At 48.8% G+C, this 27866-nt stretch overlaps 15 protein-coding genes across 15 annotated transcripts; 12 read left to right on the forward strand and 3 right to left on the reverse strand.

Moving 5' to 3' along the window:
* Positions 1-1351: 1351 nt before the first annotated feature.
* Positions 1352-1660, forward strand: TbgDal_I330 (hypothetical protein, unlikely; the record flags this gene model as incomplete). The annotated part of the gene is made up of 1 exon (XM_011772979.1): positions 1352-1660. One exon carries the CDS (start codon positions 1352-1354, stop codon positions 1658-1660), a length of 309 nt encoding a protein of 102 aa, XP_011771281.1.
* Positions 1661-2064: 404 nt separating this feature from the next.
* TbgDal_I340 (hypothetical protein, unlikely) lies at positions 2065-2454 on the reverse strand (the record flags this gene model as incomplete). The annotated part of the gene is made up of 1 exon (XM_011772980.1): positions 2065-2454. One exon carries the CDS (start codon positions 2452-2454, stop codon positions 2065-2067), a length of 390 nt encoding a protein of 129 aa, XP_011771282.1.
* Positions 2455-3541: 1087 nt separating this feature from the next.
* Positions 3542-3853, reverse strand: TbgDal_I350 (hypothetical protein, unlikely; the record flags this gene model as incomplete). Its single annotated transcript, XM_011772981.1, has 1 exon — positions 3542-3853. One exon carries the CDS (start codon positions 3851-3853, stop codon positions 3542-3544), a length of 312 nt encoding a protein of 103 aa, XP_011771283.1.
* Positions 3854-4102: 249 nt separating this feature from the next.
* Positions 4103-4216, reverse strand: TbgDal_I360 (hypothetical protein, unlikely; the record flags this gene model as incomplete). Its single annotated transcript, XM_011772982.1, has 1 exon — positions 4103-4216. The coding sequence occupies one exon, from the start codon at positions 4214-4216 to the stop codon at positions 4103-4105; it is 114 nt and encodes a 37-aa protein (XP_011771284.1).
* Positions 4217-4705: 489 nt separating this feature from the next.
* On the forward strand, positions 4706-5830 carry TbgDal_I370 (hypothetical protein, conserved; the record flags this gene model as incomplete). Its single annotated transcript, XM_011772983.1, has 1 exon — positions 4706-5830. One exon carries the CDS (start codon positions 4706-4708, stop codon positions 5828-5830), a length of 1125 nt encoding a protein of 374 aa, XP_011771285.1.
* Positions 5831-6016: 186 nt separating this feature from the next.
* On the forward strand, positions 6017-7279 carry TbgDal_I380 (developmentally regulated phosphoprotein; the record flags this gene model as incomplete). Its single annotated transcript, XM_011772984.1, has 1 exon — positions 6017-7279. The coding sequence occupies one exon, from the start codon at positions 6017-6019 to the stop codon at positions 7277-7279; it is 1263 nt and encodes a 420-aa protein (XP_011771286.1).
* Positions 7280-7708: 429 nt separating this feature from the next.
* Positions 7709-9869, forward strand: TbgDal_I390 (hypothetical protein, conserved; the record flags this gene model as incomplete). Its single annotated transcript, XM_011772985.1, is given in 2 exon segments — positions 7709-8890; positions 8892-9869. Coding segments are annotated over 2 exon segments (2160 nt in total).
* A 349-nt stretch (positions 9870-10218) lies between these two features.
* On the forward strand, positions 10219-11634 carry TbgDal_I400 (hypothetical protein, conserved; the record flags this gene model as incomplete). Its single annotated transcript, XM_011772986.1, has 1 exon — positions 10219-11634. One exon carries the CDS (start codon positions 10219-10221, stop codon positions 11632-11634), a length of 1416 nt encoding a protein of 471 aa, XP_011771288.1.
* Positions 11635-13091: 1457 nt separating this feature from the next.
* Positions 13092-14465, forward strand: TbgDal_I410 (hypothetical protein, conserved; the record flags this gene model as incomplete). The annotated part of the gene is made up of 1 exon (XM_011772987.1): positions 13092-14465. One exon carries the CDS (start codon positions 13092-13094, stop codon positions 14463-14465), a length of 1374 nt encoding a protein of 457 aa, XP_011771289.1.
* A 430-nt stretch (positions 14466-14895) lies between these two features.
* TbgDal_I420 (T. brucei spp.-specific protein) lies at positions 14896-15405 on the forward strand (the record flags this gene model as incomplete). The annotated part of the gene is made up of 1 exon (XM_011772988.1): positions 14896-15405. The coding sequence occupies one exon, from the start codon at positions 14896-14898 to the stop codon at positions 15403-15405; it is 510 nt and encodes a 169-aa protein (XP_011771290.1).
* An 816-nt stretch (positions 15406-16221) lies between these two features.
* Positions 16222-19578, forward strand: TbgDal_I430 (hypothetical protein, conserved; the record flags this gene model as incomplete). Its single annotated transcript, XM_011772989.1, has 1 exon — positions 16222-19578. The coding sequence occupies one exon, from the start codon at positions 16222-16224 to the stop codon at positions 19576-19578; it is 3357 nt and encodes a 1118-aa protein (XP_011771291.1).
* Positions 19579-20060: 482 nt separating this feature from the next.
* Positions 20061-20978, forward strand: TbgDal_I440 (hypothetical protein, conserved; the record flags this gene model as incomplete). The annotated part of the gene is made up of 1 exon (XM_011772990.1): positions 20061-20978. The coding sequence occupies one exon, from the start codon at positions 20061-20063 to the stop codon at positions 20976-20978; it is 918 nt and encodes a 305-aa protein (XP_011771292.1).
* Positions 20979-21971: 993 nt separating this feature from the next.
* Positions 21972-23429, forward strand: TbgDal_I450 (hypothetical protein, conserved; the record flags this gene model as incomplete). Its single annotated transcript, XM_011772991.1, has 1 exon — positions 21972-23429. One exon carries the CDS (start codon positions 21972-21974, stop codon positions 23427-23429), a length of 1458 nt encoding a protein of 485 aa, XP_011771293.1.
* A 348-nt stretch (positions 23430-23777) lies between these two features.
* TbgDal_I460 (T. brucei spp.-specific protein) lies at positions 23778-24350 on the forward strand (the record flags this gene model as incomplete). The annotated part of the gene is made up of 1 exon (XM_011772992.1): positions 23778-24350. The coding sequence occupies one exon, from the start codon at positions 23778-23780 to the stop codon at positions 24348-24350; it is 573 nt and encodes a 190-aa protein (XP_011771294.1).
* Positions 24351-24851: 501 nt separating this feature from the next.
* On the forward strand, positions 24852-27764 carry TbgDal_I470 (hypothetical protein, conserved; the record flags this gene model as incomplete). Its single annotated transcript, XM_011772993.1, has 1 exon — positions 24852-27764. One exon carries the CDS (start codon positions 24852-24854, stop codon positions 27762-27764), a length of 2913 nt encoding a protein of 970 aa, XP_011771295.1.
* Positions 27765-27866: the final 102 nt, after the last annotated feature.

A 27866-nucleotide genomic window follows, 5' to 3' on the forward strand; every position in this document is an offset into this window, starting at 1 on the left:
ACGGGGCATCAACATATCGGTTTCCCCACATTCCCCGGTCATGCTCTCTCTGTCAAATGCTCGGGATCTGTGAAAGAGCGTGCGCCTCCCCATGTGAGTCATAACCACAACTCTGATGGTGATCAGTTGTACGCTTTTCCACTCTTTTCATCTTATGCATCATCCCTCAGCGTACTCACTTGAGAAGCTCGTGTGCGCGCTCTTTTGGTCAGACGTAGTGCGTCTACCTTGCACGGGGTGGGGTCATCGCAGTTCTCCTCGCCCTTTTACCAGACGACAAGAGTGACAGATCTCATTAGGATAGGGTGACCTTGACAACGTAGCCATCCCACGGTCACTACGGGTTTTCCACAATTGCCTTTTAACATTTATAGGTAACCAGCTCCGCGCCTACAAAACATTCGCACAACAGTGGTATGCCGCTCATCCTTCGCCACACCTTTGCTTCACGGCCCAGTCAAACAGTCGTTTCAATGATACCCCCCTTAACTTGTACGTTCGCAACCGCGCTTATACCAGCAGAGGGTAGAGAACTATGAGAGTTTAATTCCTGAGAACACTTCGTTTGTACAACCCTGAGGTGGAACGAGTGGGCCGCATCGCTCCTCTGGCCTTGTCGCTACGAAGGAACCGTTTTCAACCCCAGAAATCACGGCCGCGGTGTTTCACATACTCCATTCGCACGCTCGAAGGTGTCATTCATCGGTTAGGCCGTTAGCCCTTATTGTTTTGAACTTGTGCTTTCACCTTGATGGGCTTCACTGATCGCAGTTGTCAGGCCGCCCGTAAAATGCCCCCCCCCCCCCCAAAAGGTGCAAACCCTGCTTTTTCACAGCTGACTGCTGAGGGTTCGAAGGATAACCATCGTAACCACAGCGTTCCTTCCCTTCTGCAGATTCTTCTCTCTTCCTTCTCATAATTTTGTTGTTTAAAGAAAGTTGTGTTGAGGTTGGAGCCTGTATCTTCAGACGCTAGTTACAAAGGGGACTCACTACAGTTTTTGGCTGTGTGCGTTATCAACTGAAGTGCTCTTGCTGGGGGAGTGATTCATCTAAGTGGGCCTCTCTCGATTACCATACAAGAACGAATGTCTGTTGGAAGATGAGCGAATTTTTCACACTAGTTTCGCGAATCTCTTGTATAATCTTGTTGGGATCCACTCTGTGAAGGGTTTCGGAATAGACAAATAAGAGGCCGAAGACGTTCCGAAGCTTCTGGGACATTCAGCGGCTCTTCGGTCGTCATATGTTCTCGCAGTTTTCTCTCTCTATCACCTTTGAGATGGTGAGTGTGGTGCGGGGAGGATAGATCAGAGTTCGGCCTCCAGGAGGTGCTCGGAGCTATAGGGGAAATGCTTCTCTTTTCCCTTCGTGGCATGCGATCCTCATGCAGAGGCGTCCGGTGGGCGGGTTACAACTCGGCCCCTGACGTTTCAGGCCGTTTTTATTGGATATACTCATTTTGTAACGTTTCTCTTGACACCGTTGGAGTCGAGCACCGCCATATAAAGACGTTCGCCTCTGTGCTGCAGGGCGTTTCCGCTCAATATTACTTGCGGAAGCATCCGTCTCATTCTCCATTTTGGCCAACCCCATTGTCACGGAACAAGGGTCCCCGATACTGTTCTACCCACCGGGCTGCGGCGGGCGGTCCATCATGAATGACTGTTGCAGCTGTGCGTCGGTACGGCTGTGGGTATTTCTCTAGTCCTTAGTATTTCCAAGTTTCTCCTGTGTGATGAGTTTCGGCTTCCCCAAGTTATCGTGTTTCCACGGATATGATTCTCTTAAGGATATTTGCAGTGAAATTGGTGGCTCTTCGGAGTTGTGGCACACACCAAAACAGTAAATAACGTTGTGTGGCGTTCATCGTCCTTAGTGGCCAGTGGCACTCGGTTTGCAACAGGGTAGTTCCATTAGCAAGTTGTGTCGCGTACAACGCCAGCTTTTTTTTTCTTTTAATGAATATTGCGGTGGGGGTTCCCCACCACGTTTTTTGTCGTTGCACATACTAAGGGCGCGCCCATAAAGTGCAGAACCCCTGTCGTCAACTGAGGGGACGGGCTTAGCGCACACCAAGGGGTAGGTGTCGTCCGGTCGTCCCGCGATAACTTTTTTGGGGCGCAAGGGAAGCGGCCGGATGTGAATGTGGGACGGGGAAACTGCGCTGTGTGCTGTGACGTGCGGATAAGTTTTTTGCGGCGAAACGCCGCAACGTAAGTACTATCGCCGTGTGTTCAAGAAAGAGGATGGACATTCCTCGTCTCTTTGAGTCACAGCCGGCAGCCGGTTGCTCTTGTGAGGGGTGGATGGAGCCAAACTGCCCCCTGCGGGGGCGGAGGGCAACCTTTTTCCCCAACTGGTGAATCAACGGTTGACGTACAGTTCGGTGGAGATAACCCAACAGCATTCCGGTTTCTGGCACGCGGGAAGGGACGAGGGTTCGTATCAACATCACTTTGAGGGGTAGTTAAGGGCATGTGATGCTGGCGATGTCGGGTCCATATGTGACTGGGGCTCTTCCAAGGGTGCTGCCTGTCCAGTTGCGGGGTCGCTCTTCACCCAGTGGTGGGTTAATGGAGCAGCCTCCTCTGTCTGACCTAATCTTAAGGGTGTATGCTACATGCGCTCGGTGTGTCCCCCCTGAACGATGTCGTAGGGTCTGCTACCGTCTTGGAGCAGCCGTCGTCATGGAGGCAGGTGGGCATGCTGAGAGTTTGGACAACTGGTGTTCTTCGAGTGTAGCGACTCGATCGTGGTCGGGAGTGACTCCTTAACTACTGGTTTGTGGTTACAGTGCTGAAGTTTTCGTTGACAGGAAGGTTTTGGTTTTTGCCACCACAAGGTGTTTCCGTATTTCATTATCCAGAGTATATCAAAGGAAGTTTTTGAGGGATCATGGTCGCCGCGTTGGATTTTATTGCTTGAAAACGTTGCTGTCCTTTGGTGGTTTCCTCTTTCTTATACGGTCCTTCGTTGTGTGGGAGGCCACCCGTGCTAGGAGTGGATCATTGGCTTCTTTTCTATGATTTGCGACACGTAGGTACGTGTATGCGCTTAGGGTTGTTTGTCTGTTTGTTGACTCCCTGGTTATTTGGACTGAATCACTGTTGAATCTTATCAACTCCTTTCTCGGTGCCATGCGGGTGAGGGGCATAGAAAGCAGTGCAGAGGCACTGCTTCTTGTACCTGCTTTTTTTCCAATTCTAGATTTTATTTTTTTTAAACATCACCTTTGATAATTAGTGAGCACCTTTATACCCTGTTAAGTTGTTGCCGTGCTTATTGTCATTGGCGGCTTGTTTGTGTGTGGGGTGACAGCTACCACATTTTTTCTTTAGCGGTAGCTCCTTCTGTTTTTTTCATGTGATGATGTGCCTACGGTTTCATTTGTTCTTTCTATTCATAGAGTCTGCGCAAAGACGCCCTCTGTTGGTGGCATTGTTGACATCTACTATTGTGATTCTTAGTCGGAAATCGACGCCAAACACGTCGTCTTGATTACAGTTCTACCGCTGTTGCGATACCTGTGGTTTGAGCAATTAACAAACGTGATTTGGGCATGCGGCCCCCTTTGGGACAAAAATTTCTCCAGCGTTGCCCAACTTTTGGTTGTTGTAGGTTTTTTGTTTCGCATCTGATGTCGTACTAAGCCGTACTAGTGATAAAATGTGCTGCGGACTACACCCGATTGCATTTTGTCTAGTGTTTATACCTCCTAAGGAGTGCGGATACGGTGAGTGATATTTCTTATCGTTTGAAACACGGCGAGTAAAGGATGAACATGGGGCCGTACTTTTTTCTCTTTTTGCCCGAGTTGATGGGTAGCAGAAGGTTGGATGAGGGGTGCCCATGAATTCCCGGCACGTGTGATTCTCTCCCCTTTGTTAATCCCACTACGCTGATACATCCGTACCTGACTGCATACTCACACCAACTCAAGTATGCAGGGCGGCGTGGCTCAGTGGGCATGAGGAAGCGATGAATTTGTTTTGTGCTGTTGGGCCTCCTTTGGAAGGAGCGTGCTCTGAGTTTGGCTTAGGTTGCTGGGTATAAAGTTGCTACTGGTTCTGATATTTTTCACATTTAGCGCTGCATTAGGGTTAGGGGGACAGTGATGGGTGGGCGCTGTCAGTTACACTGCGACTTTGAGGGAATGGTGCCAGCGGTTTTCCGTTTGTGAGCTTGACGCCTCCCCCCTTTTGTTCTGAGAGCATCAGGTGCTCTGCCCAATCAAACTGGTGCTACCTTCGTTATCACAAAACACCCTGTGTCTTAATATCTTTAGTAGCGACCAAGCGTCACTGCTTGCTCTGTAGTTATTCCGTTTGTGAGTCATACCAAGCGCCAAACCTTTGGGTTCAACTGTTTGCCAGTATTTGTGTTGAGGTCATTGAAGTTGTGTGGGCGTTTTGTAAGTTGTTGTAGCGGGGGTTTTAACAGCGATGGTAAGACTGTGATGAAACGCGCCATCCCGTTGTTTAGATTGTTGCCCGTTTTGATATCACCCAGTGCTGCCTCGTGTTCGCAACGATTCTGTGTTAACAAAACACGCACCATTTTACGTTTTTAGTTGTCTCAGAGGTCGCGGGGAATGCCAATAAATCATAGTACTTGTACGATGCTTGGCTAATTGATACGGTCTTGCACTTTTCAAATGCTTCTCTTTCTTTTTTACTTTCGTTGACGAAGTTGCCTATTTTTAAATGAGTGGGGAAAACATTAAAAATTTGCTGGCGCCGCAGCCAACGGTGGATCAAGGACCGTACAGTGGGAAGTATGAGAAGCGTATGGTGGATCTTCCAAAACCCACATACTCAACGTTTTACAACAAGAACAAAGAGTTCGACAGTACTCACCCCAGGTATTTCAAGCAACGTGACGCGGTTATCGGCCCAATAGTGAATGATACAGTGGATCCCAAGAACTTTCTCCGCACAGGACAGGGGATCAAGCACATTGTTCCACCTGTGCCCCATAAAAAGCAGCACCGAAAGGATTTTTTAGACTGCGGAGACATACGGAAACGCACTCAGGGAGCGATGGAGCCGGCAGATCAACAACAGAAGGAGAGGTCGGGGATGGGTGGTATGGGATCTCTTGCAAATACAAATGGGGTGGGTGGGCAAGCGGGTGATGGCATTCGGGAGCACGACATGAACTCCAACGACCCTGAGCGAAAGGGCGAGCAAGCTAACGGTGGCGACACCGGCTTGCGTGGCACCGGAAACGTTGAATCTGCTGTGGGATCATGTGACAACAAAAATAATTTCCAGGGGGCCGCAACAGGAGACAATGGGCGCTGCCACCTGAATTCACTTGACCGCTCACGTTGTAAAAAGGACTTTGTCACGTCAAACATTATTGATGTAGACAACATGGTCCCAAAACGGCGGAAAGATCAACCTGAGGATCCAACCCGCAGAAAGACATTTGGTCGGGTACCTGGGTATATAGGACGAGTGAAGGAGGTAATTGAGAAGGAGCGAATGCAACTTAAAGCAATTGGTGAGGCGAGAACGAACAATCGCTTAGAGAGAGTGGGTAAATTTGTATACCGATTGGATGAGCAAGAAAGGCTAAACATGATCTCCAAATTACGAGCGAAGCTGACAGAAAAAGGCGCTGAGTTGAATAGAATGCCATTTGCTAAAGATACATATATTCAGATGAAGCGAAAGTCTGATTTGGAGAAGCGTATCAAGGAGATCGAGAGCTCTCTCGAGAAGCTGGAAAAAGACGCTGTGTTTATTTATAGCGATGATCCAAGGGTAGTTCACTGGACCAAGGACGCTGCTTTTGAGGAGGCCCGTCTCTTTGCCTCCGACTAGAGTTTAGAAAAGATGTACTTCGGGCAATGTATATCAATGTTTGTGAAACTGTGTGTACTTTCCCTCTATTACCATTCACTTCGTAATGTTTTTACGGGTCGGCCGCCATGTTTTTTCTGTTCATTCCGGGAAAGACCTGCAATACTTTTAACAAACATTTTGTTTCGTTAGAATGAAGGTAGTACTATGCGTCGCTTATTGTGTCTCTCACGCACTCGTGTTTCCTTCATGAGGTGGAAGTTCGACGAAGTGGCACATCTTCGGGACCAGGTTAAGGCATTGGACAACCGCATTGCATTCATTGAGGAGAGTCAGACCATCAAATCACTTCTTGCTTTCTACAGCTCCCGCCCACTGAGTAATATAAACACACCAAGCAAGTTCATCAGCTATTGTGCTGAGTCTGATCACAATGCCAAGGTTTTTTGTCATGCAGAACTACCAACGCTACTAGCAAGACTCATCACAACAATAGACTCGTTCCCGTGCGGTCTTAACGCGATGCTGCCCATCGTGTCGGTGAGGAACACTTTTCTCGATTCCTTTAAAAAGCTTATAAAGTGTGATTTCCCCGAAGATGGTGCGAAGAGTGAGCAGTTTCTGGATGTTGTCAAGGAAATCGAGGAGGCTCATATGAAGAGGGAAGTGTTGCTTACAATAGGCACCGGTCTTTTGCAGTTGAAGGATCTTCTTTCGTGTCATAAGCGCTTTATTCTACGAAACAAGTGGTCTGGTTCATACAAAGAAATGGAGGCATCATCCAATGACTGGCTGTTGGATCTCACAGGGCCACTGGATGACTTCTGTTTCCGTATGGTGAACTACAATTTCCTCTCACGAATGCTGTTGAACTCAGAAGTTGTGAAGAATAACATGGCTGATCTGGTTGATCTGCAAATAGATCTCGAGAAGGTTGTTCGCAATGCTGTAGAGGATGCTCAATCTATCTGCACCAATTTTTACGGCTCCTGCCCGGGGGTGAAGTTTATTATTTTGAAGGATGAAAAACCAATGAAGTTGGCGTACCTGAGTTCAACTATATCGTACGTTGTTATCGAGTTAATGAAGAATGCGTTCAGGGCAACTGTCGAATCGCATTCAGACCTTACATCACCCACCATTGATTGTGATGACGCACCTCAGGTGGAAGTTTTAGTGAATATAAAAGAGGGCTCCAGTCACGCCTGTATACGTATTTCAGATGAGGGTCTCGGGATGACGGTAGCACAGGCGAAAATGGCGATGAGCTATGCTCACACGTCAGCAAAAAAGTGCCTCATTGGCTCCCACCTTGGACAAGAGGACGGTGGCGAGAACGTAGCGCCCCTGGCTGGTTACGGTTTCGGTCTTCCCATGTCGAGAGTTTATGCCCGGCACTTTGGTGGAGATCTTGTACTGAACACGATGGAGGGGTACGGGACCAGTGTCTATTATTTTATCCAAATTTGAGGGAATCTTATTACTTTTGATCGATACCCGAGCATTATTTTGATGTTTAGTTAATCGTTTCGTTTAGTTGCCCCTTGGTGTTCCTTGGTACCATTTGCTAATTCGGTCATTGCGCGCGCGGTGAGTGGAAAGCCGTTTGTAGTGGGATTTGCGCTAATGTGATTCCTGCGGCATATGTTTATTTACATGCTCCTCCTCATGGTCAGCCAAAGTGTCCGATTCAGGTAGTACTTTTTGAACTTTCTAACTTTTTAATACTTTTCTTTTTATGTTTGTGAACGATTCGAGTTAACTCTATTCCGTCCGTTCTCGTATCCCCCTTGTCAGGTGGAGAATAATGAGTGCGCTTACCAGCCGTGAGGGCTGTTATGTTGTCTATATCTTTTCCATTTATCCATTCGCTCCCTAGGTCAGTACGTAGTTGCTAGGATGGACGGCAGTGAGTGCTTTCTCGTGACACCGACTCGGTGGGGGCTTATGCTAGAATACGAGCGTGAGGATGCTGTTGCTTTGCTGCGCCAGAAACTTGCTTTTTTCTCATCAGACAGTCTAACTTTGACTGAAAGGGAAGATGTACTTTTATCATCCGGTGCAGAGTCCTCGAAGACAGACTCACTGTTGATCTACGGGTCAGTAGCACTGGTTCGCAAGGAGGCATTTCTATGGTTTCTTAGAGTTATTAGGCTGACGCTCGTGGAGGATATGGCCTCACAGGTTGTCATTTGCCCGCAAATAGGGGACGCCGTGCCAAATCTACTGCTACCTCCCTTATGGGAAACTGGACAAACGAAGAGCTTCCGCCGATGGAGCGTCGTTTACTGGGCAATGCGATGTGGAATTCTTCGGGGTATTAAAAAGCGGTATGAGCTGACACAATTATATTTGGATCAAATTGTGAGCATTGGAGCTGGTGGTGACGACTTTGACGTGCGCGAAGAGGAGGAGGCAGCATTTCTGCAGGAGAAGTTGTTCCACAATGCCCATCAGGAACTTCGAGAGAGTGTTTTAGAGGCGAAGAATGCGCCATTCGATATCTATCATAGCGCTTGTAATGAGGAAAGGATCAACCTCTCGTTTGTAGTCTCAAATGTACCCACACTCATCGTCGTTTGGGCCAGCTGGGATGGCGCCTCGCTTGATTGGCTGAGGAAGAACATCTTCAATCGGGAGGTCACTTGCAGTTGCGACCCCGTCCCGCGGCCAACTTTCGTCGCCGATCTGAAAATCAGGGATCCGTGGCTACGGGTCGTGAGGGAGTTTACTTCTATTCCCAATGGGGAAGCGAACCAGCCGGTTGAGGAAGTGTCGGGAATTGCCAAGTGTGCTCAGATAGTATTAATTAGTGTTGATGAAGAGCAAGGCGCAGCTGTCGGCTGCCTGAAGGGGTTGATAGATGGGATTGATGGATGGAAGAGTCCCATTGTCCCCCTAATGCCGCTGTGGAGTGGTCCAAAGGGTATGCTAAGTGAACTCTCATCTGCCCTTGGTTTCTCGAGGCTTCCGTACTTTATGGCCGTTCAAAATACCCGTGTTGAGACTGCGAAAGGGGATGCCAAGCAGTTTCCGCGCATCTGTTACGTTACTCCTAATGGGCAGGGGGAGGTCCCCCCCAACCCAGTCATGTACTGAGGGTAATATTGCTGAACTTGGAGAGTGTGGGATGAACTCGCCAGATTGGCATCTTGTCGATAAGGGGGAACGTCAGCGCGTGACTGGTGAAATCGAGCGATTTTTATTATCCACTGATGCACCTTTGCGTTTCCACGCTCGTGTTGACAAAACATATCATTCTCTTGGGACGCCCACGTCGGCGTCATCAGAGTCCCACCAACCTGACGTATCGTCGTTTGTGTCCCTGTCAGGAACTATTTCTTCGCTTGATTTAGCGAAACTAAAGAATGCGTTGCGCGTCTTTGCTGGTGTTCGGAACTGCGCCGTAAACCTAAATGTTATTAAGCCTTCGTGCCCGTTACTGGTTGAGCTGAACCCTGCTACTCCAACAAAATACATTCGGGGGGTGCAACGGTGTGTCACGTGTAGTGAATGTCACAAGGATATATTAATAGATAAGGAATACCACTTTAGATGCATTCAGTGTAGCCAGGTAAATGGAACTCTCTGCAAGATCTGCTTTGAGGGCGCCAAACATCCGGCCCACCACATACTACTGAGGATGAACGTCGAAACCCCAACAACGGTGGAGTTGCTTTGGGGCCCTTCAAATGTTGCACCATTGGAACTTTTTCGAGGAGTACTCGTGACGAACAAGAGGAACACACACATTGGTGTGTACTGCAATTTATGTGCCCAACTTGTGCGTGGCAGACGTTGGAAATGCGCCATGTGCTACGATTTCGACATATGTAATGGGTGTATCGAGGAAAATTGTATGAAGTTCAGCGATGCCGGCGAAGTGAGTTTTGTTGTTTCGGACGGCGTCGGACATGGCCAGAAGAATACTTTGTCGAGTTCTTACCATACAAAGGATCACATGTTTTTGTGCGTCCGTCACGCATGTGGCTCCGCTGGTGACGCATGTTTGAGGCCAGTAATGGAGCCGAATGCGGTAAAGCTTCTTCTGGAAGGATAGTGGACCTTGGAAGGGCTAAGAGTCACATTGCTCGCACGTTTGTACTAACAGGGTGATGTCTGACTTATTCTATCAGTTCACAGTTTATTATGTTTAGTTCCACTTCACGGAAGACTGTCGCGGAGTTCTGCGGAAGAAGAAAAAATAAAAGAGGTAATGTAGCCTCCGAAATGCGCGGTGCACCCAGTATGGCTCCAGAAACGAACTTTGGTATCCATGCATCCACCCATGTTTGTTTTCACAACACTATACTGCTTGAGCGCAGAGTGTTGTCGTCCCTTCAATATTTGCAGCTTTATCCTCTTTTTTAATCATTTGCTTCACCTCTTGTTATATTACTTGCGTTAATATGTCGAAAGTGATCGCAAGGACGTTAGTTGTACCCCCGCCGCTGGTCTCGGGTGGTGTAATCGACTATTCGTTGGTAAAAGTGTCCCGGGCATCCGGGGCTGCGGAGGGTCATTACGTTTACCGTGCCGAAGCTATGGGTTGTGCAGGGAGTCAGCAGCAAAAACCTCGTAGCAATCAAAATATACGTACAAAAGATGAAGGTGTGGGACCCACCGAACCCTTTGGTGCTCAAAACGGGGACGAATTTCGTTCGTGCGAGCTGTCCACCGTCGAAAGACCGATACGACTGGCTTCACCAGGCTCGCTGAGTCGGCTTGAAACGCAACAAAATTGCAGAGAGACATTACACCGACGCAGAAAGGCTTCAAAAATCAGTGGGAAGGACAACTTTTATTTTTCCCACTGTAGCGTAGGGGGCAACGGGCGATCGAAGAGTAGAGAGACTTATAAACTCGCAAGCCAAGATACCTTTGCTGACGGGGAGATGACTTTAACCATTCTTAGCAATTCCAGCTCCCCCCAGCTGCTTCGTATCCAGCCGTCAGAGCGGGCACAACAGGGTGATGGGACGTGGGAATGGTGGTATGAACAAGTGGAGAAGCTGCTTGTGACCAAGGACTGTAACTCGCGTACAAGGCTTCAGGACATCCCCAACCGCCTGACAAGGCAATACGATGCGGACAAAGAGCATGTGGAGCTGGACCTGAGTTGGTGTTTTATGGAACGTTCTGCCCCGTATGTTCTGAGTCGCCTTCTTGCAAGTCCTTATCTGGTGGAAATTCGATGGGTTACAGCCTTGCGGCTCGACGGCAACTACTTCACAGATGATGGATTCGGAAGCATGCTGGAGGTAATGAGTACCGTAAATGAAACGCAACTGACTTTGCCCCTTTTAAGGCATCTGTATCTTAATAATATGAACCTTGACCATCATAGCCTTCATGGGATTTTGTTTTACTTGTTTCCAGTGGACGATGCCTGCTACCCTTCCGTGGGTTTGACTTCCGATAGCCGAGCGATCGCAGGAAGAGCGTTTGGAAAGCCCCCAAAGGCGTATTTGCCCTTCAGCAGTGCCCCGCGTATCGCTCTGTTTCCATCGCTGACAGTACTCAGCTTGTGCGATAATCCTGGGATCGGGAACCTCGGTCTCATAGAGTTGTTAAGGTGTTTTCTTGCATCACATTACGAGCATCGGGTCCTGCCTGTGCTCGACATGTCTCGCTGTGGCATCGATGAGGTGGGTGCAAGATGTATTCGTGAATATATTGAGAAGCTCCCACTCGCAGTGGAGGAAAACCGTGCGGTGGTGACCACCCAGCGCATTGTGCTGTATGGAAACAGGCACAGTGCTGATCGCGTAGTTGCCGCCGACCCGGACGATTCGCCGTACGATACTGCGAGTGTTGTGGGATAGGGGTGTGGCAGGACACGTAACGTGAAGCAGCATAGAAATTGCTATATTTTATAACGCATCCCGGCCAGTGGCTATGCAACTCAGCTGGTGATGGTCTTGTACGAAATTCTCAATGCTCGTATCGTGTGACGTAAAACAGCACAACTGCTGTTGTATTTTCTTGCTATACATGACGACAAAACGAAAAAAAAAAGAGATTGCGCAGGTATGCTTACGTGTATGTTTCTACATTGCGGTGGGCCGCATGCTAGTGAGGAGGGAATGCCAAACGTAGGTCTGATCCCTTCCATTCATTGTCGCCATTCTTAGTTGATAGAAGTGACTGATAACCAAGCGCCTGCGCAAAACCGTTCTGCTGCTACAGACCCTTCATGCGCGGAGGGCGCTGTAGTTGCTTTATTGCCAGAGGGCGGGAAACAAAGCGGTCGACGTACACACACGTACATACATATTTGCGTGTACATGTGCACATATTCTTTTCTTGACCTCCAGCGATTTGTTTTTTTTCTTTTGATACCGCCGAAATTTTATGTTTTTTTTTCACCAGCACGCAAAAAAGCACGCGAATCTATGCCAATCTTGTAGAACGTTATATGAGTACGGAATGGAGCGCTAGGGGGGATGACGAGTGGGCGCCCCTCAGAGGGAAGTATCGGAATGGGACGAACCGCTCCTTTGTGGGAACACGGGCCACCCTTAAGACAATACCTTGCAATAAAGGTCTTTTTTTTTACTACTCGCGTTGCGCATCGCACATAGGTCTGCATTCTTTCTTTTTCCCTTCCCCGCTGTAGGGCATAGGTGTTTCTTCGGTTGAGGCATTATCGTTGGCGGAGATCGAAGTAGGTTAACATACGGGTACAAGTGCAAGTGAGCTGAAGTGGCTATGTTTCGCTCGTCGATGGTAGTGCGGTCCTTTACGCAGGAATCTTTTTATCGCATGAGCAAGTACATCAAGAGCCGCAACCCCAACGAGAGGTACCTGCGCACTGGCCACATTGTACTTGAAACGCTAAAGAGGTACCATTCGTATGTGTTGGCCCTGGTATTTACTCTGGGGGTCACGTGCTACGACCAAATCAAGCACCCAGAGAAAATTAGAGTACCCGTACACGATGGTCGATCACTTGTTCTTTAGTACATAGCCCGGAGAATGTTTGGTGGCCGCCAAAGTTGTCAAATTCCTTTGGCGCGCATGTATACGTAAACGCGTGTGAGAGCGTACGGTGGCTTATTGATTCTGACTGCTATATATATTTTTTCGAATGCCATATAGTCGAGTTGTTCGGTCTCTGTCTTTTTCTGTTGCTGGTGCGCTTTGTAGCACTGAGCCCAACGTCTCTCTCCCTTGTTTACACATCTACGGGGTTTCTATGTATATATATATTACATGGGTATCACTTTCAGTTTACTGCCGGTAGTTTGCTGAAGTCTCAGTAGTGCTCTAGCGAGCTACGATGAGTCGTTTTGCCGCAAGCGGTGACGGGAAGGTTGTGGCAAGGAAGGAAAGAGCTTTAATGTCGGTCAAGAACTTCATTGAGTTGATCCCACTTGACATCGACCTCGAAACGACACGGCAACTTGTTTTAAAGGGAAAAAATATCACAGCAATTCCGCTAAATATCGGTACTCTTCTTCGAGAGGTTCGGAGGTTGGATCTATCAACTAATGATGTGCGTGATATAACACCGTTGGCGACGCTCGCCAACCTCACATCTATAAATCTCACGCGAAACCCTCACCTCCTATCCATAGCACCCCTTGCGTCTCTACACCTTATCGTAGTCGTCGTGGCTCACTGTGGCCTCCGATCGCTTGTCGGCCTTGAAGGTAGTGCAGAGACGCTCAAAACCCTCGTGGTGAACGACAACAATTTGCTCCTGCGGTCACCCTCTGGAAAATGCGTAGAAGGAGCGGGTGCTGACGAAATCGCAACTGCAGTGAAGAACTATGAGGTTATCGCGGACCTTACGGAGTGCGAAACGCTCGTTCTCTCCAGGAACCCGCTCCTTTGTAGCCTATATGCGGGACCAACAGAGGAGGATAAGACTCATCCACAAAAGAAAGCTGAAGCGGGAGAGGAAACAAAATGCGAACCAGATTGGGAACACCCTCTGTCTGCAATCGTGAAGATGACCTGTCTGAAGAAACTTTCACTTAGCGGCTGTGGCTTAACGTCTTTACCGCGACACTGGTTTATACCCAAGGTCACAGAGCTGCGGCTGAGTCAGAACAAACTGAAGAGTTTGGTTCCAGAAGGTGTTCTTTTTCGTTCTGTGAAAATTTTGGACGTTAGCCACAATGAATTGAAGGAGGCGTCTACGTTGCGGCGGTGTCGCTTTGTTTACCACTTAGGTGTTCGCGGTAATCCATTTGTGGAAGATGGTAATGTGTCTACGGGGGTAAAGAGAAAGGCGGGGAAGGGAGACGACGACGACAAGAGCGAAAGCCCACCTCCAGCGAAAAAGAATCTTGGGGCAGTGCTGCAGTACCTCATGCGGATTATGCCCCACTTAGAAATGGTGGACGGCACACCTTTGGCGCAACTGCTGCCGACCGAGCAAGACGATGAGCGGAAGGAAACTGTGGAGTTTACGGCCAATAAACAGGAAGAGAGTGCTGAAAGTGTGGCAGATGACGGCGGATCTAAAGTACCGAAAGAGGAAGATAATGCATTGGAACCTCCGGAAACATCAGAGTTGGGCAAACCTGCCATCGTCCGACGGGGGCAAACAAACTTGCTCGCTACAAAGAAGAGGAGGCTCTCTGCTGAGGGCGCGGTCGTCACGCAACTACTGCTTAAAAGAAAGACTGAGGCCTCAGGTTGGTAAGCGAAACGCATTGCCGACACTGTGCCTCAGCTTCTCGGTGCGACAAAAGAGGTGGCCCAGGTGTGCCGATGAAACGCCTTAAATTTTTCAAGTAGTACATCAGTTAAGTTTTACACGTAGAATCTCTCTGTATTGTCGACAGACACTGCGTGTTTGCCTATCTCCTCATACCTTGCGTGTTGCTAAGGATTGGTGATAACTTTTTCCCGCTACAACAAAAATATTTGTTTGTTAAAAACCTATAATCAGAACCATATTCTGCCGGTTAGTTGTATACCCACATTAGTGAATATGAGGTTGGTTCTCACATAACCATGGGGAGCCGCACACATCATCAATACCCGATAATAAACCTGTACAGCTTAATGTATACTTAAACTTCTATGCTCTTTCCCCCCTTTTTTTACCATTCTCACTACTGTGAACAGTAATGTGGCGGGTGAAACCCTTAGTTTGGTTGGCTGCTCGCGATGTCAACACCCTCCGTACTGTCTCTTCACTTCACTCCAGAACCCGGCAAGAGGATGTCACCATCAGTGGAAATGACAAAGTGACAAGAAATAGGGGGCGTAACTACGCAGCGGCACCATCTGGATGCTTTCGCTTTGATTTACCGACTGCATCGCTGCATTCGGAACTTTCAAGAGGCCGTCGTTATGACGTACCGAAGGGAAAATCATGTAGTGGCCAATGGGCCTCAAAAGGTAAAATATGCACAACTACCAATAATGGGAGAGCTGCAGTGGGAACAGGTAAGGAACCTTCAATGGGACCGCTTCCATCTTCCCGGAGTTCCGGCACCCGATTCCCAGTTGATTATCGACGGATGAAAGAGTCTCGCAAGGTGGAGGCTGGTAATGCTGTGAATTCAACAATATCGAGTAGTGACAGCAGGGCACCGTCGAAACGAATTAATGTTCGAGTCATCGCTTTGGAGTAACCGGAACAAACATCGTCACCCCCTCCCTTTTATTCATCACACACATAGTTTCTTCACAGTTATTTTGTTTTCTCGTACCATTGCTCGCTCGATTGTACTCTTTTCTCTGCCTAATTTGTTTCTTTCCATGCCGAGAGTGGAGTCAGGCACATATAGATGTTTGTACACTTTCTCGCGCCGCAACTTACTTGCGTAGTAACTTCTGAGACTAAGCAATGCCTCTTTTTGGAAAATTGTGAAGGAAAATCCCTCTTTTTTTCTTACCTTGCTGCTCTTTTTAGGTTAACTCAGTGGTTTTCCCGCTAGACCTCTTCTCACCATACCCTTTCGCATGTCGTACCTTCTGTATGGACGGCGTGCGCGTTTGTGTGGGTAGAGCGGGTGTGGAAGTTGTGATTGCGCCTTTTGATGGTTGCTTTTCCCACATGATGTACCGGTTCTACAACGAAGACATATCATTTTGGATATGCGGAACTCAGATCTCTGTGTTGGCACAATTGTCTTTTGCTATGAGAGTGAAGGGCGCGTTGAGTGGGAAGCCATGCCGAATTTAGTGCGAGGCCATCCTAATTAAGGTACCCGAGAGCGCGGTGAGTTGTGTTACTTTCCGTATTGGAGTACAGTTGTGTATACTGTTTGATTCTATTCGCTTTGGTATCTAGCACAGCCGGTGGCTAGGACGAAAGTTGCTCGAGGAAAAGTGCTTGCTTTTACGCTGTCTTTCGTATTTGCTGCCCTTTTCTCAAAGCCAACTCTTTCTCCTTTATCCTTCGTTCTCCACTTCACGTGACGATAGCATATAACTGAAGGAAGCTTATGAATGTTACTAACCCCTCCACTGTCAGGTACGCCGATGCATTCATGTCGTACTTGCGATTTCTCGAGAAGGATGTGTGGTGGACAATAGTGTATGTCATATTCTTGGCGTGGATGTATTTGTTTCACGCCCCATTTCGAGTCCACAATGTTTGGCGAACCGATTGGTATGCGCAGGTGACGAAGGTGTTGCAAGTATGGATTGGCGTTGTTGTTTTCCTTTTTCATACCGGCTCGGGGTTTTTTCAACCCCAAAGGTCTCTGCAGGCAGAAATTTGCAATGCCGACGATGATACTGTTGCCACGATTTTTTTCCCAATCTTCAGCACAACGACACTTATAATCTTGTACATTCACAGCAAGAAGCGTGTCTGGGGCCTGGGTGTGACGTATGGTTCTAGTACAATCGTGGTTGTGTTGAATTCCTTACTTCTTTCGCTATTTTCTACCGTACATTTTGCGTACGGTATGCGAATTCAAGACTTTGAGCACTCCTCGTTGTTGAAGGGTGCCGTGGGTGTGCTCTTTCCATCACCAAAGCAGACACTTTTCCCGACGCTGCTACTGTTGAGTGTCATCAATGTACTTTTTATAACTTTTGACTATCAGTACAAAAAGCGTTGCGGGTTTGATCCGCTGCGCGGACTATTATGGAGTGAGGTTTGCCGTTCGCGAAAGGCACACGAAGTCGTTCCCACTACTATCCGAGATGGCTGCGATTGGCGAAAACTTCAACCGAAGCCGAAACGAATATCGAAGGTTGAGCAGCCCTGGATTGTCTCACCAGAGGGGGGGAAACGGCTGAGCTTTGCGCTCTCTTCTCTGGAGATCAAGCAGCTATCCGTGCAGTACCCAGTGAACCGACCGGGCATGGTTCCTTGGTTTTCAACTTTCATTGCGGGCACAGCCCTTCAGTCTGTCCTTGGAAATTCGCTCAATTTTTTGACGTTTGATCAACGTGCCGTGGAGTCACAGATGAATCCCAAGGTGTTCAAGTTGAGTTTTACCAAACACAGATCGAAAATTAGCAAGTCATACAGCCTTTCCCGTGTGTCTGAATGCTCACCATCAACCAGTGTGGATGCTGTGTGCTGTGACCCGTACGGTGATGATGATTATGAAAATGTTTGGTTCGACTTCGTCGCGGACGTCGGAGATGGGTTTAACTCGACGTATGAGATGGCTCGTTTGATGGCACAACCTTTCCTCCGTCTAGCATCAAGTGATTCGGTGCAAACGCGAAGCGGACTCGTGAATTCAGTTTCTGTGCGCGACGGTGGAGGGAGAAGGGGTTTGATGACGCCACCTCTGACGGCCGGTGATGGAGCCTTCCTTGCTGTCGAAGGTAATGGACAGCAAAACAGATGCGGGCGGACGCTGTCGATGTGTGACTACGAACCCCAAGAGAACTTTTCCCTTCCCCGTGCATCGTTTGTGGTGGTTGGTGGAGATTTGGCGTACCCGAATCCCACCAACGAAACGTACCGCACACGCCTGCTTGAACCGTACAACAACGCGCTTCGGTGCTGCGCACCTCTATGCAAGCTTGTGAAGAAATGGTACAATCGCCTCGTTGTGCCAGAGGAGGACAACAAAGATGTTGCCCGTATTCACATGCTGTCGGCGTCCAAAGTTTCGGAAATGACTCAGCGTAGAGATATAGCTGACATGTGTCTTGGTGAAGACGAGGTGGTACACAGCACTCCCCTACTGTTCGCCATCCCCGGTAACCACGACTGGTTAGATGGTCTCGTGACATTTAAGAAGTTTATCATTGACGAGAGTTGGATGGGTGGCTGGTTTATGCCCCAGAAGAGCTCCTTCTTTGTTATAAATCTCCCATATAACTGGTTTTTGCTGTGTGTCGATACAGGAAGTGTGACTGACATCGACCCAGGACAACGCAACTACTTCCTGAATTATATTGAGGAACACCTCGACGTTTCGTCCTGTGTGATTTTAATTTCCCATGAGCCTGGGTGGATTTACGAGGCGATGAACACCAATTTGACGTCGACGATGCAACCAGAGTTACACCGAGTAGTGGACGCCCTCGGTACACGCCTGCGCATGCGACTTTGTGGCGATATCCACCACTACTCTAGACACACACCTACAGACGCGCTTTCAGAGGCACCTGTTCTTGTTGTCAGCGGCGGTGGTGGTGCCTTTCTACACGGCGCCCGGAACAATACCGTTATTTATCAAGGAACAGAGTATAAGCGGGAGGCAGCGTTTCCTAGAGATAATCATGTCACATCGTTTCTGACGAGGTTGGTCGGCTTCCGCCTGATTAACTGGAAATTTGACATAATCGCTGGTTTTATGTGCTTCGGGCTCATAACCTCCTCGCTACCCTTGAACATGGAGGACAAAAAACTAGAGGAGATCGTGGACATCCACGTCCTTTTCTGTAGTACCGTAACCCGCACAGCCGAACTCTGTCTCTATACATTTGACAAAGGCATTATATCTTTGTTCGTGGCGGTGTGTTTCTTTATTGGTTTCTTCTCGGTTGGGTCAGGGAGAAAGAGTGTATGCTTTCGGATCGCATACTCTTTATGCTGGACGGCACTTGTTGTGTTCGCTTCATCTGGAATGTTAGCCGTTGTTCAAACAACGATGGCCTACATGATGAATCATGGCTTGATTCTATCAACGAAAGAACAATGGAGCAGTATGTTGGAGTCTCAGGTTCGTACCGCTGCGGATGACACATCCAATCACCTGATTGAGTGGTTGGGTGACGAGCATGCTCTCTCAAGGGGCATCGAAAGCCTGCGGTCGGCTGCACACGGTAGTGTCCTTGTTGGAGCCGCCTGTACGTTGTTGAGGAGTATGGATATGATTGAAAACTTGGCGTATCTTTCGTACCACGTCGGTACAAATGTCACGGGTACCCTCTCACACACGACTAACCGTGTTCAGGTTGTTCTGTACTATCTTCACATTCTTCTGATCTACTGGCTCTTGGCAACGCCGCTGCTTTCGTTTATTATCGGTGTATTTTTATTTGTATCTGTTCACTACTTTGATTTAACATATGACGCGTCATATTCCTCATTTCAGATTGAGGATTACAAACACTTTTTGCGTTTCTGCTTGGATGGCAGAACGAGGTGTTTACATGCTTACGTCGTTGCAGAAAAGTTTGTGCCGAAAGTTTGGATATGCGATGGCAGACACGTTACCGAGTGCAGGGACGAGAGAACCAAGCATCTTCCACCACATCTAAAAAAACATCCAAGTCGCTGGGTACCACATGGGGTTTCGGGCACTGACTACACACCCACAGTACTAGAACATTTTGTTGTAAGACCACATCGGGTTACTCAGCCAGATCCTCTTCGTGAGTGATTAGGTAAAACAAAGGTCCCCATCCTGACACTTGTTTTTTTTGTTATAATTTGTCGTATACGTCGCGCACGAATTGTGCGGTGCATCGCACATACTAAGCGACTGGTTGGGCTGTCTGTCCAGTGTGCGGTACCTGTCAGGATGTGAACGCAGTATATGGCATTTCTCTAAGGGTCTGGCGTTTTGAAGTTGTTTTTAGGCATCAATGCTGCTGTCGTCTTATCCTTTGTTACGCGTCACTGTGTTCCTGCTCAACGGTCACGCACCGGAGTGGGAGTTTCGGTAGTTGGCGCTTCATTGGATGCAATTTTCATTTCGTTTGCTTGGTTTATCTCATTATATTTTATTTCTTACCGTATTCACCTGTGCTGCTGTTATCTCATTACTGGCCCCCACCTTTCTTGTCTGCTTTTAGTACATTGTGGTACCTCGATACCGGGGAGGTTCCGAAGCACGCATACGGATCAAAGGGTGCCATTTTCATGTCTGTTCAGTGCCAGGTTGCTCATCCGTACTTGCTTCTCAAGTCACTTTCTCTGCTCACCATCTCCAAAGATGCGTGGGCAGAGGTGGAGTTTACTGAATCTTCCGTGACGTTGGACGTTGAGGGCGCAGGTCAGTCGGCCACAGCTACGGCTGTGCTTCCCACATCAATCTTCTCACAATACACCACGACTGGCGTTCGTTTTGCTGTGCACTTGGGCATGTTTCGGAACGCCTTGTTGTTGGGTGGTCCGTCGCAACTGAACTCCATGTCCACCTCACGTGTGGTGTTGTCGTACCCAACCAAAGAAGCGAGGTTGCTCGTCGAACTGTCGGACGGAAAAATCACGTTGCGTTCAAAACTTATCACTCAACGACCGAAGGAATATCCGCTTGACCTTCAGTTTTCACATGCGCGTGTTTTGAATCAGGTGACACTGCCAGGTGACGCGGCGAGAGCTGCCATAGAGGATTTAGTGACAGCACAATGTTCTCATGCGGTTGTAACGCTGGACCCTCGGGAGGGTGTGCTGTTCCGAGGGGAAGGTGGGCCGTATGGTAGCGCACTTATCAAAATCCCACTTAATTCAGATGTTATTTCTTCCATTTTTGACGGTGATGAGCGGGTGGAAACTCACGTACTTCAGTCACACCTGGTCCTAGTTTGCGGAGTGCGCTCGGGAGGTAAACAACGGCGTAACACTCTTGTACCAGCAAATGATTTCCTTATGGGGCCCAATAGTAATGGTGGTGGTGGTTACGGGCAGCAACAAGCGGCGGTTGGTGGGTTTGAAAGGTTGATGCTTCAGATAAATGAAGCACGGCAGCTTAGTGTGGTGCACATGCTGCGAGAGCGGGATATCCCTGTGACTGTTACGTTGGTTGTTTCCCCCATATACAATCTGCACGATCAGTAATATGAAAACCTCTTGAGGTGACCGGTTCTTTACGTCATTGTTATACTTCCCTCCCCTAGACTGTCTCAGTACCTCTTGGCGGGGAGGATTTTTGGTTGCACATCGGCAATTCGTGTGCGACACACAGGAGTGGGGAAGTCAGCAAACTTCCTTTTAAGAAGGGGGAAAGGAGAATGTCAAGCTGACTCTCAGTCACTCCTGTCCGTTGCGGCACTGAAGGTGTCACGCACCGTGCGCCACGGGCTGCAACGGTCTCTGTGCGCCCAGCACGAATGTCGAGTACATCATTGTGCTGATGGCTGATCTTTCATTGCAGGTCGCACAGACACCGAACGACATCCTTAAAAAAAAAAAAAGAAAAGGTCCGCTGTTGTCCTTGGATGGCACGTTGGTAATGGAGGCCATGCCAGCGCGTCTGCTGCATCGCTGTCGTACTGTCCGAATGGTGGCATTACTCTTTCTGTGTTAGCACAATTGTCTTTTGCTATGAGAGTGAAGGGCGCGTTGAGTGGGAAGCCATGCCGAATTTAGTGCGAGGCCATCCTAATTAAGGTACCCGAGAGCGCGGTGAGTTGTGTTACTTTCCGTATTGGAGTACAGTTGTGTATACTGTGTGCTGTCGATCTTGTTGGGACCGTCTTTTATACTTTGATTGGCTTGGTGCTCCTCCGTCCAAGTGGAAGTGTGTCATTGGAAGGCGTTGTTCACAAATGTTGACGAGGATCAATTATCCGTTTTATTGTTTCCGAAGCTGAAGGGCCGCAGTTTGTCCAGTAGTGTTGGGATTCACGCGGTCTTCGCGATGGGCTTTTGACCTCTGTTTTACCTGTTCTGATTTTTTGGTTAAGCGCATTTAAATATCATATGAGATCTTCGCTTTAAATCATTTTTTTCTTGGATGTTGGATACTGCTGCAAGCTCTTTTCCCCTTCTTTGCTCTGTTGTTTTCCCCCTTTGGAATACTTGTGTGAATCTTTTTGTAAGAGACCGGTTATGAGTCAACTCAGCGAGTTGCTAAACACCTCACAACTGACGAAGTACTATGCACTAATTCAATTCCTTTCGTCACACACCAACACTGAGTACACGCTCGCTCAACTGGACTACTTGCTTCCGCGGGGAGCGTCACTTCAGCGTTTTCCAGCATCATGGATAGAGTTTATGGAGGAAGGGTTGTGCAACAACCAAAATGTTGAATTGTATCGTCGTCCCGTCGCTGGTGGAGAAGCTGCGGGTGAAAACATTTCTTCCCTTGTGCGAGAGGAATGCGAGGAAATTGTCCTCATTTGTCGGAGGCCAGTCATAAATAACCTGAAGGACCTCGCCAGGTTGTTGCAGTCGCCAGCGACGGTTCCTGACGTGGAGGGTTGTGTAGCACTGCATACAGACCAAATTACACTCAACGAAAACCTCTTAAGAGCGTCGCAAACACAAGGCCTGTTGTACTATTTTCCCGATAACTATACCAAATCACGTGAACATCGCTCTGCTAAGTCCCGTCGTTCTTCCAGTCAGAGCGAGATTGTAAGCAACCTTATGCGCAATGAAGACATAGAGGGACTTCTCGATGAAGAAAGTAAAGATGGCAAACTGGATCTGCCTGCCGGCGTTACTGCTCAATTTATGCTCTACAACCGACGGGGTGTGCCTGTTCGAGGCCGAAATAGTTTTCCTATGCGGTACAATGTGGGTGACAGGGCCATGGTTATTGTTGAGAGGAGCGTCCCTTCTGATGCAGATCATGTACCACCCAAACCTCCTTTGGTGACCACGACGCTGGGAAGACCAGTTGGTATGAGTAGTGTTGGTGGTAGTGACGGCAGTACACCAGTCGAAATCCGAGTGAAGGTATCTGCCAATTCCGTCGGGAGCCAACGTACCTGTATAAGTATTAAGGCTCAGGTTAAGGGTAGAGTGGTTTTGTCCCTTTTTGTTGACAGTAGGGAGACAATAATTCCGCTGGAGGTGTTGGATGAGAGTGTGGGGATGCCAGGAGTGATAGTTGGACGCGAGCAGCAACCACTACTTCCGGTACCGGATGATATTCGCATTAACGACCCTGCCATTTGGGGGAGTGGCAACGGCGATGGACAGGCGGGAAGGGGTGGTGTCAGCGGTATTGACCGTGACAGTGGTAGTTGCGGTAACTTCGCTTTGTCTTGGTGGCTTAATCCATCGCCTGCCATTCTTGAAGTGCGGGATCTCACATTACCGGATAGTGAGACTTTTGCGGCTGCGTCGCGCGCCGTGTGGAATGTTCACCGCACCGATGAGAGTGCAATGAAGGCGGTGCGGAAGGCATTGAAGGACCAGCGCAACTCAGAGACGACGCGGAAGAAGCGAAACAAGCGCAGTCGACCACGTGATCTACGCAACAGTCACATGATTCATTATGGATTCGATGCCTCAATACCTTTTGGCACTCAGCGCTCTTTTCCGAAAGATGCTTGATTTGCTGCCCCCTCTCTTTACTCTTCCTGCTGTGCTTGTGCATATGCGTATACTTCCAGTACAACTTTATGGGGGAGACTCACCCCTCAACACACTGCGCAGTATCGCATATTTTGTCCCCTCTTGCTGTCTTGGTGACAACTAAATATGTTGCTGATTCCACGTCGAACACTCTCTTAATTTTTGTGCCTTATCTCTACTATAATAATTCCTTGATGTAACCACTATAGGGGGGAGGAAAAGAATCGAGACAGATTACATTTACACACATAACTATTCAGGCAGGCATCGGGTCAACGCGATTTTGCTCTAGTGTCATTATTTTTTTTTTATTTTTTGGTGGGATGCATGGTTTGGTTCTCCGCGCCCGACAACAGTGAGTTTCTAGGGGACCCTTTACCCCGAAAAGCACGACAACCCAAGGTCCATTTAGCTACTGAGGTGTCTGTGGAAGCATCGTTGCCTTGGGAAGACGTGTCCTCGTGGGAGTGCGGTAGTCAAACCTCTCGCAATAGTTCACGTTCATCAACTTCCGACAACGCCGCCAATGGGCACGTGGCGAATATCAATAAGTTTCATGACCGGATGGAGCTCATCCGGCGGCTCAACAAGCGCCGCCGCAACAATTCCACTTGTAGGGAATCAGGTCGTACAGAACAATGGACGTGCCAACCGCTTTATGTGGGAGTTAGCACCTTTCCCGAAATGAAGGAAATGTCACCTAAATCGGTGGGTGGAGAAAACGTGCCGTTTTGGAATAGTGCTGTTGTGCATGATTCACCACTTATGACCGACAGGTCTGGGTCAGAAGTCGACAAGAAACCGCTGAAGACAAGAAAGTGCGCATGGAATTTGACGTACGTGAGGAAAAATGATTGGCCTGAGGCACATCAAATGCACGAGGGGGATGCAATTATATAATAGTGGTGAGCTGGTTTGGTTCCTAGTGCAGCACGGTATCGCGGAATTAAACCATCGCATGTGTGTCGAACTCTTCTTTTTTGTTGTTAGTTTTAAATATTTGTTTTATGGGGTACTGGTTTGCTTGCGTCTTTGCTTTTCTTTTGTTTTGACAGAGTCTTGTGTAGACGTAGTGTGATCGTGTGGTTGTTTCCTTGTGGTAGTTGTGGTCCTGCTGACGTGAATTTCTCTTTCCCCCTATTTCTTGTTGTTTTTTCTCACAATTCAATGCCTTGCACCCTGTGGTGCCCTCAGCAAAAAAGAGGGGAGGACAAAAGCATATATATATATATATATATATATATATTTATTTATTTATACACACATACGCATAGATTGTATTCCATAGACGAATCGATCACGCATTTCGTGGCTTCCGTTTAACCAGAAGAGTAGGCTGTGCTGACACCTTGTGCAGCGGAGCAGGGAGCCTTCTCGTTTGCTTGCTCGGGGCGGGGTGTCATGCCGAAGTCTTCCTCAGCCTATCGACATGATCTTCCCGAGGATCTGCTTGAACTCATCGATCACACAACAAAAGGTGTACAACGTCTGTACGAATCTACCAAGCGCGCGAGCCGTGCTGTTTCGCGCAACCAAAGGCAGGCGCCAACAACACTGCCCTCATATTCAAGTTGCAGCGAATGCACAAGCGAAGCAGAGCACGCAGCAACCCAGTTGAGGAACGGCAGAGGAACATCAGTGCCGCGTCAGAAATCTTCTTCCTCGAGGGCTAAGGAGAGAAAGGCATCTGCACCTGCGGTTAAGTCAATACGTGATGAGGGAACGGAATTGACGTATGATGACGGCCTGCCGCTGCATCCTCATCCTCTTTCTTGTGTGGGACATGAGAAAAATGGCAAGGGCAGGCGACGCAGCACCGATAGCGGGGACAGGGTGACAGCGCGACAGCAACAGTGGGGTTATTCGCAGCCACTTCCGACAAGTGGAGCTGATATGGGTGGTCCCTCCCACATGAGAATGGGTAGCACAACTTTTTCATCAGACAATCCCACACACCACCCCGTGTTCAATCGTTCCGCTTCCAGACAGCAAATGTCCACTTCAAGTGCCTTTAGCAGCTCTGCTGCTTTTGAGCAGGACCACAGCTCTTCTTTGGCTAGGAAAAGTTGGAAAGACACATTCAGGTCCCTTTTGACGGGTGACGCAGCACCTCCATCATTTTCGAATGAAGCGGCGATTGAAACTATATCTTCTCGTAGTCCGACGCCCTTTACGCAGGGGGCGAACGCAGTGCCCGATAAGGCGCCAAGTCACTGCGGATCTCGCGTTGCCTTGGAGGATGCAGATAGACACTCGCGAAAGCCTCGTTCACCATTGCAAGAGCCAGAAGAGGAAGACATAGAGCATTTGCGGCATCGTCTGAGGGAACAAGAGGTGTCGCACAAGGAAGAGCTAGCGCAACTTCGCACTAAACATTGTATGGAGGTTACACGGCTCCGTCGTGCGGCACTGGAGGCACGTCAAAAGATTTTAGATGAGGTCACTGCGCAGTTGCAGTCATCTGCTGATGTGAAGGTGAAGTTGCTTCGTGCAGAAATTGAAAGCGAGCGCCAACGAGCAGACGGCGTGCAGAAAATGTTGGAGGAGGATAAAGCTGTCATTGAACGACTGCGAGGGGAACTTGATGTAGCCAATAACAATGTGAAAACACTTCGAAAGGATCTAAGCACCAAAACGAAGACTATAGCAAAGTTAAATGACAATCTGGAAGGAACACAGCGAGAGCTCGCCGAGTGCAGGGAGGAAGTTGGTAAACATTCAAGGAACCTTGCAGAGAGTACGCGACGGGAGAAAGTTGCCATTTCACGCGAAAAAGAACAAAGAAATGCGGTGAGGCAGCTGGAAGAGCAACTGAATGAGCGGGAGCGTCGGTCGCGTGAGGAGCTTGCGCGGCTGCAGGAGGAGCTTCGCACAATGTCAGACGGCTACGAGAAGTTGATTAAAGAAGCGTCAGAAAAGCTTTCGGTCCTGGAAAAGGTGGAGCGGAAGTATCATGCCTTGAAGGAGCAGCACCGCGATGAGAAGAAGCAGAGTGAAGTTGTAACTTCGGAAACTGCTGTGCTGAAAGGAGAGAAGGAAGAGCTGGAGAGGAAAGTGGAGGAGCTGCAGGATGAATTGGAGGCGTTTCGCCTTCAAGTGGCGAGGAAGGAGCACGAACTGCGGGAAGAGCGCGTCGGACACAGTCAAATGGTCGATGAAATTGTTCAGAAGATGGAACAACAGCAGGAGAAATCCGCTCGAGAGCAAGAGGACCTGCAAAAAGCTCTTCGCAACTCTGAAGAGCGCCTCGCCCGGTCCCAGCGAGCGACTGAAGGGTTGGAGCGGCAACTACAGGAGGAGCAGGCACACAGCAAGGAATTATTGCTGAAACTCGAGGAGGGAACGCTGCGGCACAAGGAGGAACTCGCCGCCACTCGCCGGTCGGCGGCCACGTATCATCAGCAATCGGAGGGGGTTATATCAAGCCTGAAACGACAGCTTCGTGAGAAAGATACCAAACTAGAGGCTCTCGCTAACGCCGCATCGGAACCACTTCACCGACTACGCAGTCAACTGGAGGATGAGCGCAGCAAACGCGCCCGCCTCGAGGAACAGTTTAACCAATATAAGCAGAAAGCAAAACTTGCACAGGAAGCGGCACTAAGGGAGATACGACGTGAGCAACAGCGAGTGTCGTCAGTAGGGCGGACGCAGCCAAAGAGTGGGCTGATGCCGCGCCCCCGTCTCTCGGGACACGAGGAGGGGGATCTAATGTTTCCTACTCCTCCCTCCGCTTCGTCTGCCTCTCCTGCCGGCACGATTGCTGTTGCCGATGTTTCGCCGATGCCCACCCCCACGTATCCTCCTCCACTGCGTGACACCGATGTGGCTGGGGGCTCAAGTCGAACACCTGTTAAAGTCGCGAACTCCGTTTCACACGCACCGCAGATGCACGATCGTCATAATGAAGGCAATACGGTTACACCACCGCAGTACGTTGGTCACCGTTCCGGTTGGGATTCCGTTGGTTCGATCTCAAATATATCTTGCAGTTCACCTCTCTGTAGTAGTCGTTTTGGTGATTTGAGGAGCGTGGATGAGTCAGTGGTAAGTGCGGGTGATGGGCGGCCCGCTGCACATGCCCTGGCGAACGGCAACGGCATGTCACCCGCAGGCCAAACCATCGACGAACGTATGGTTCAACACGAACTAGTACTGCAGGAATTTCACAAATCAGCTGCTGAAGTTTTCAGGAAAATAACGGGTAACCGTGACGAGTTCCTTGCGAGGTGCACTTCTGCAGTGCGTTCGGCATCACATCGTACTGCTGACAAGGAGCATATTTCTGTTCATGGTAACGGGGTGTTGGACTAACAGTATATTTTTTGACCTGTTTCCTTTCCCTTTACCCATGGGATGACTGGCAATATATCGCCTACTGTTGCGTGTCAGCCCTCCAGGAATTGTTTCGTTAGT

The sequence above is a fragment of the Trypanosoma brucei genome, chromosome 1 (genome assembly GCF_000210295.1).
Source record: "Trypanosoma brucei gambiense DAL972 chromosome 1, complete sequence".
NCBI classification, from domain to species: domain Eukaryota; phylum Euglenozoa; class Kinetoplastea; order Trypanosomatida; family Trypanosomatidae; genus Trypanosoma; species Trypanosoma brucei.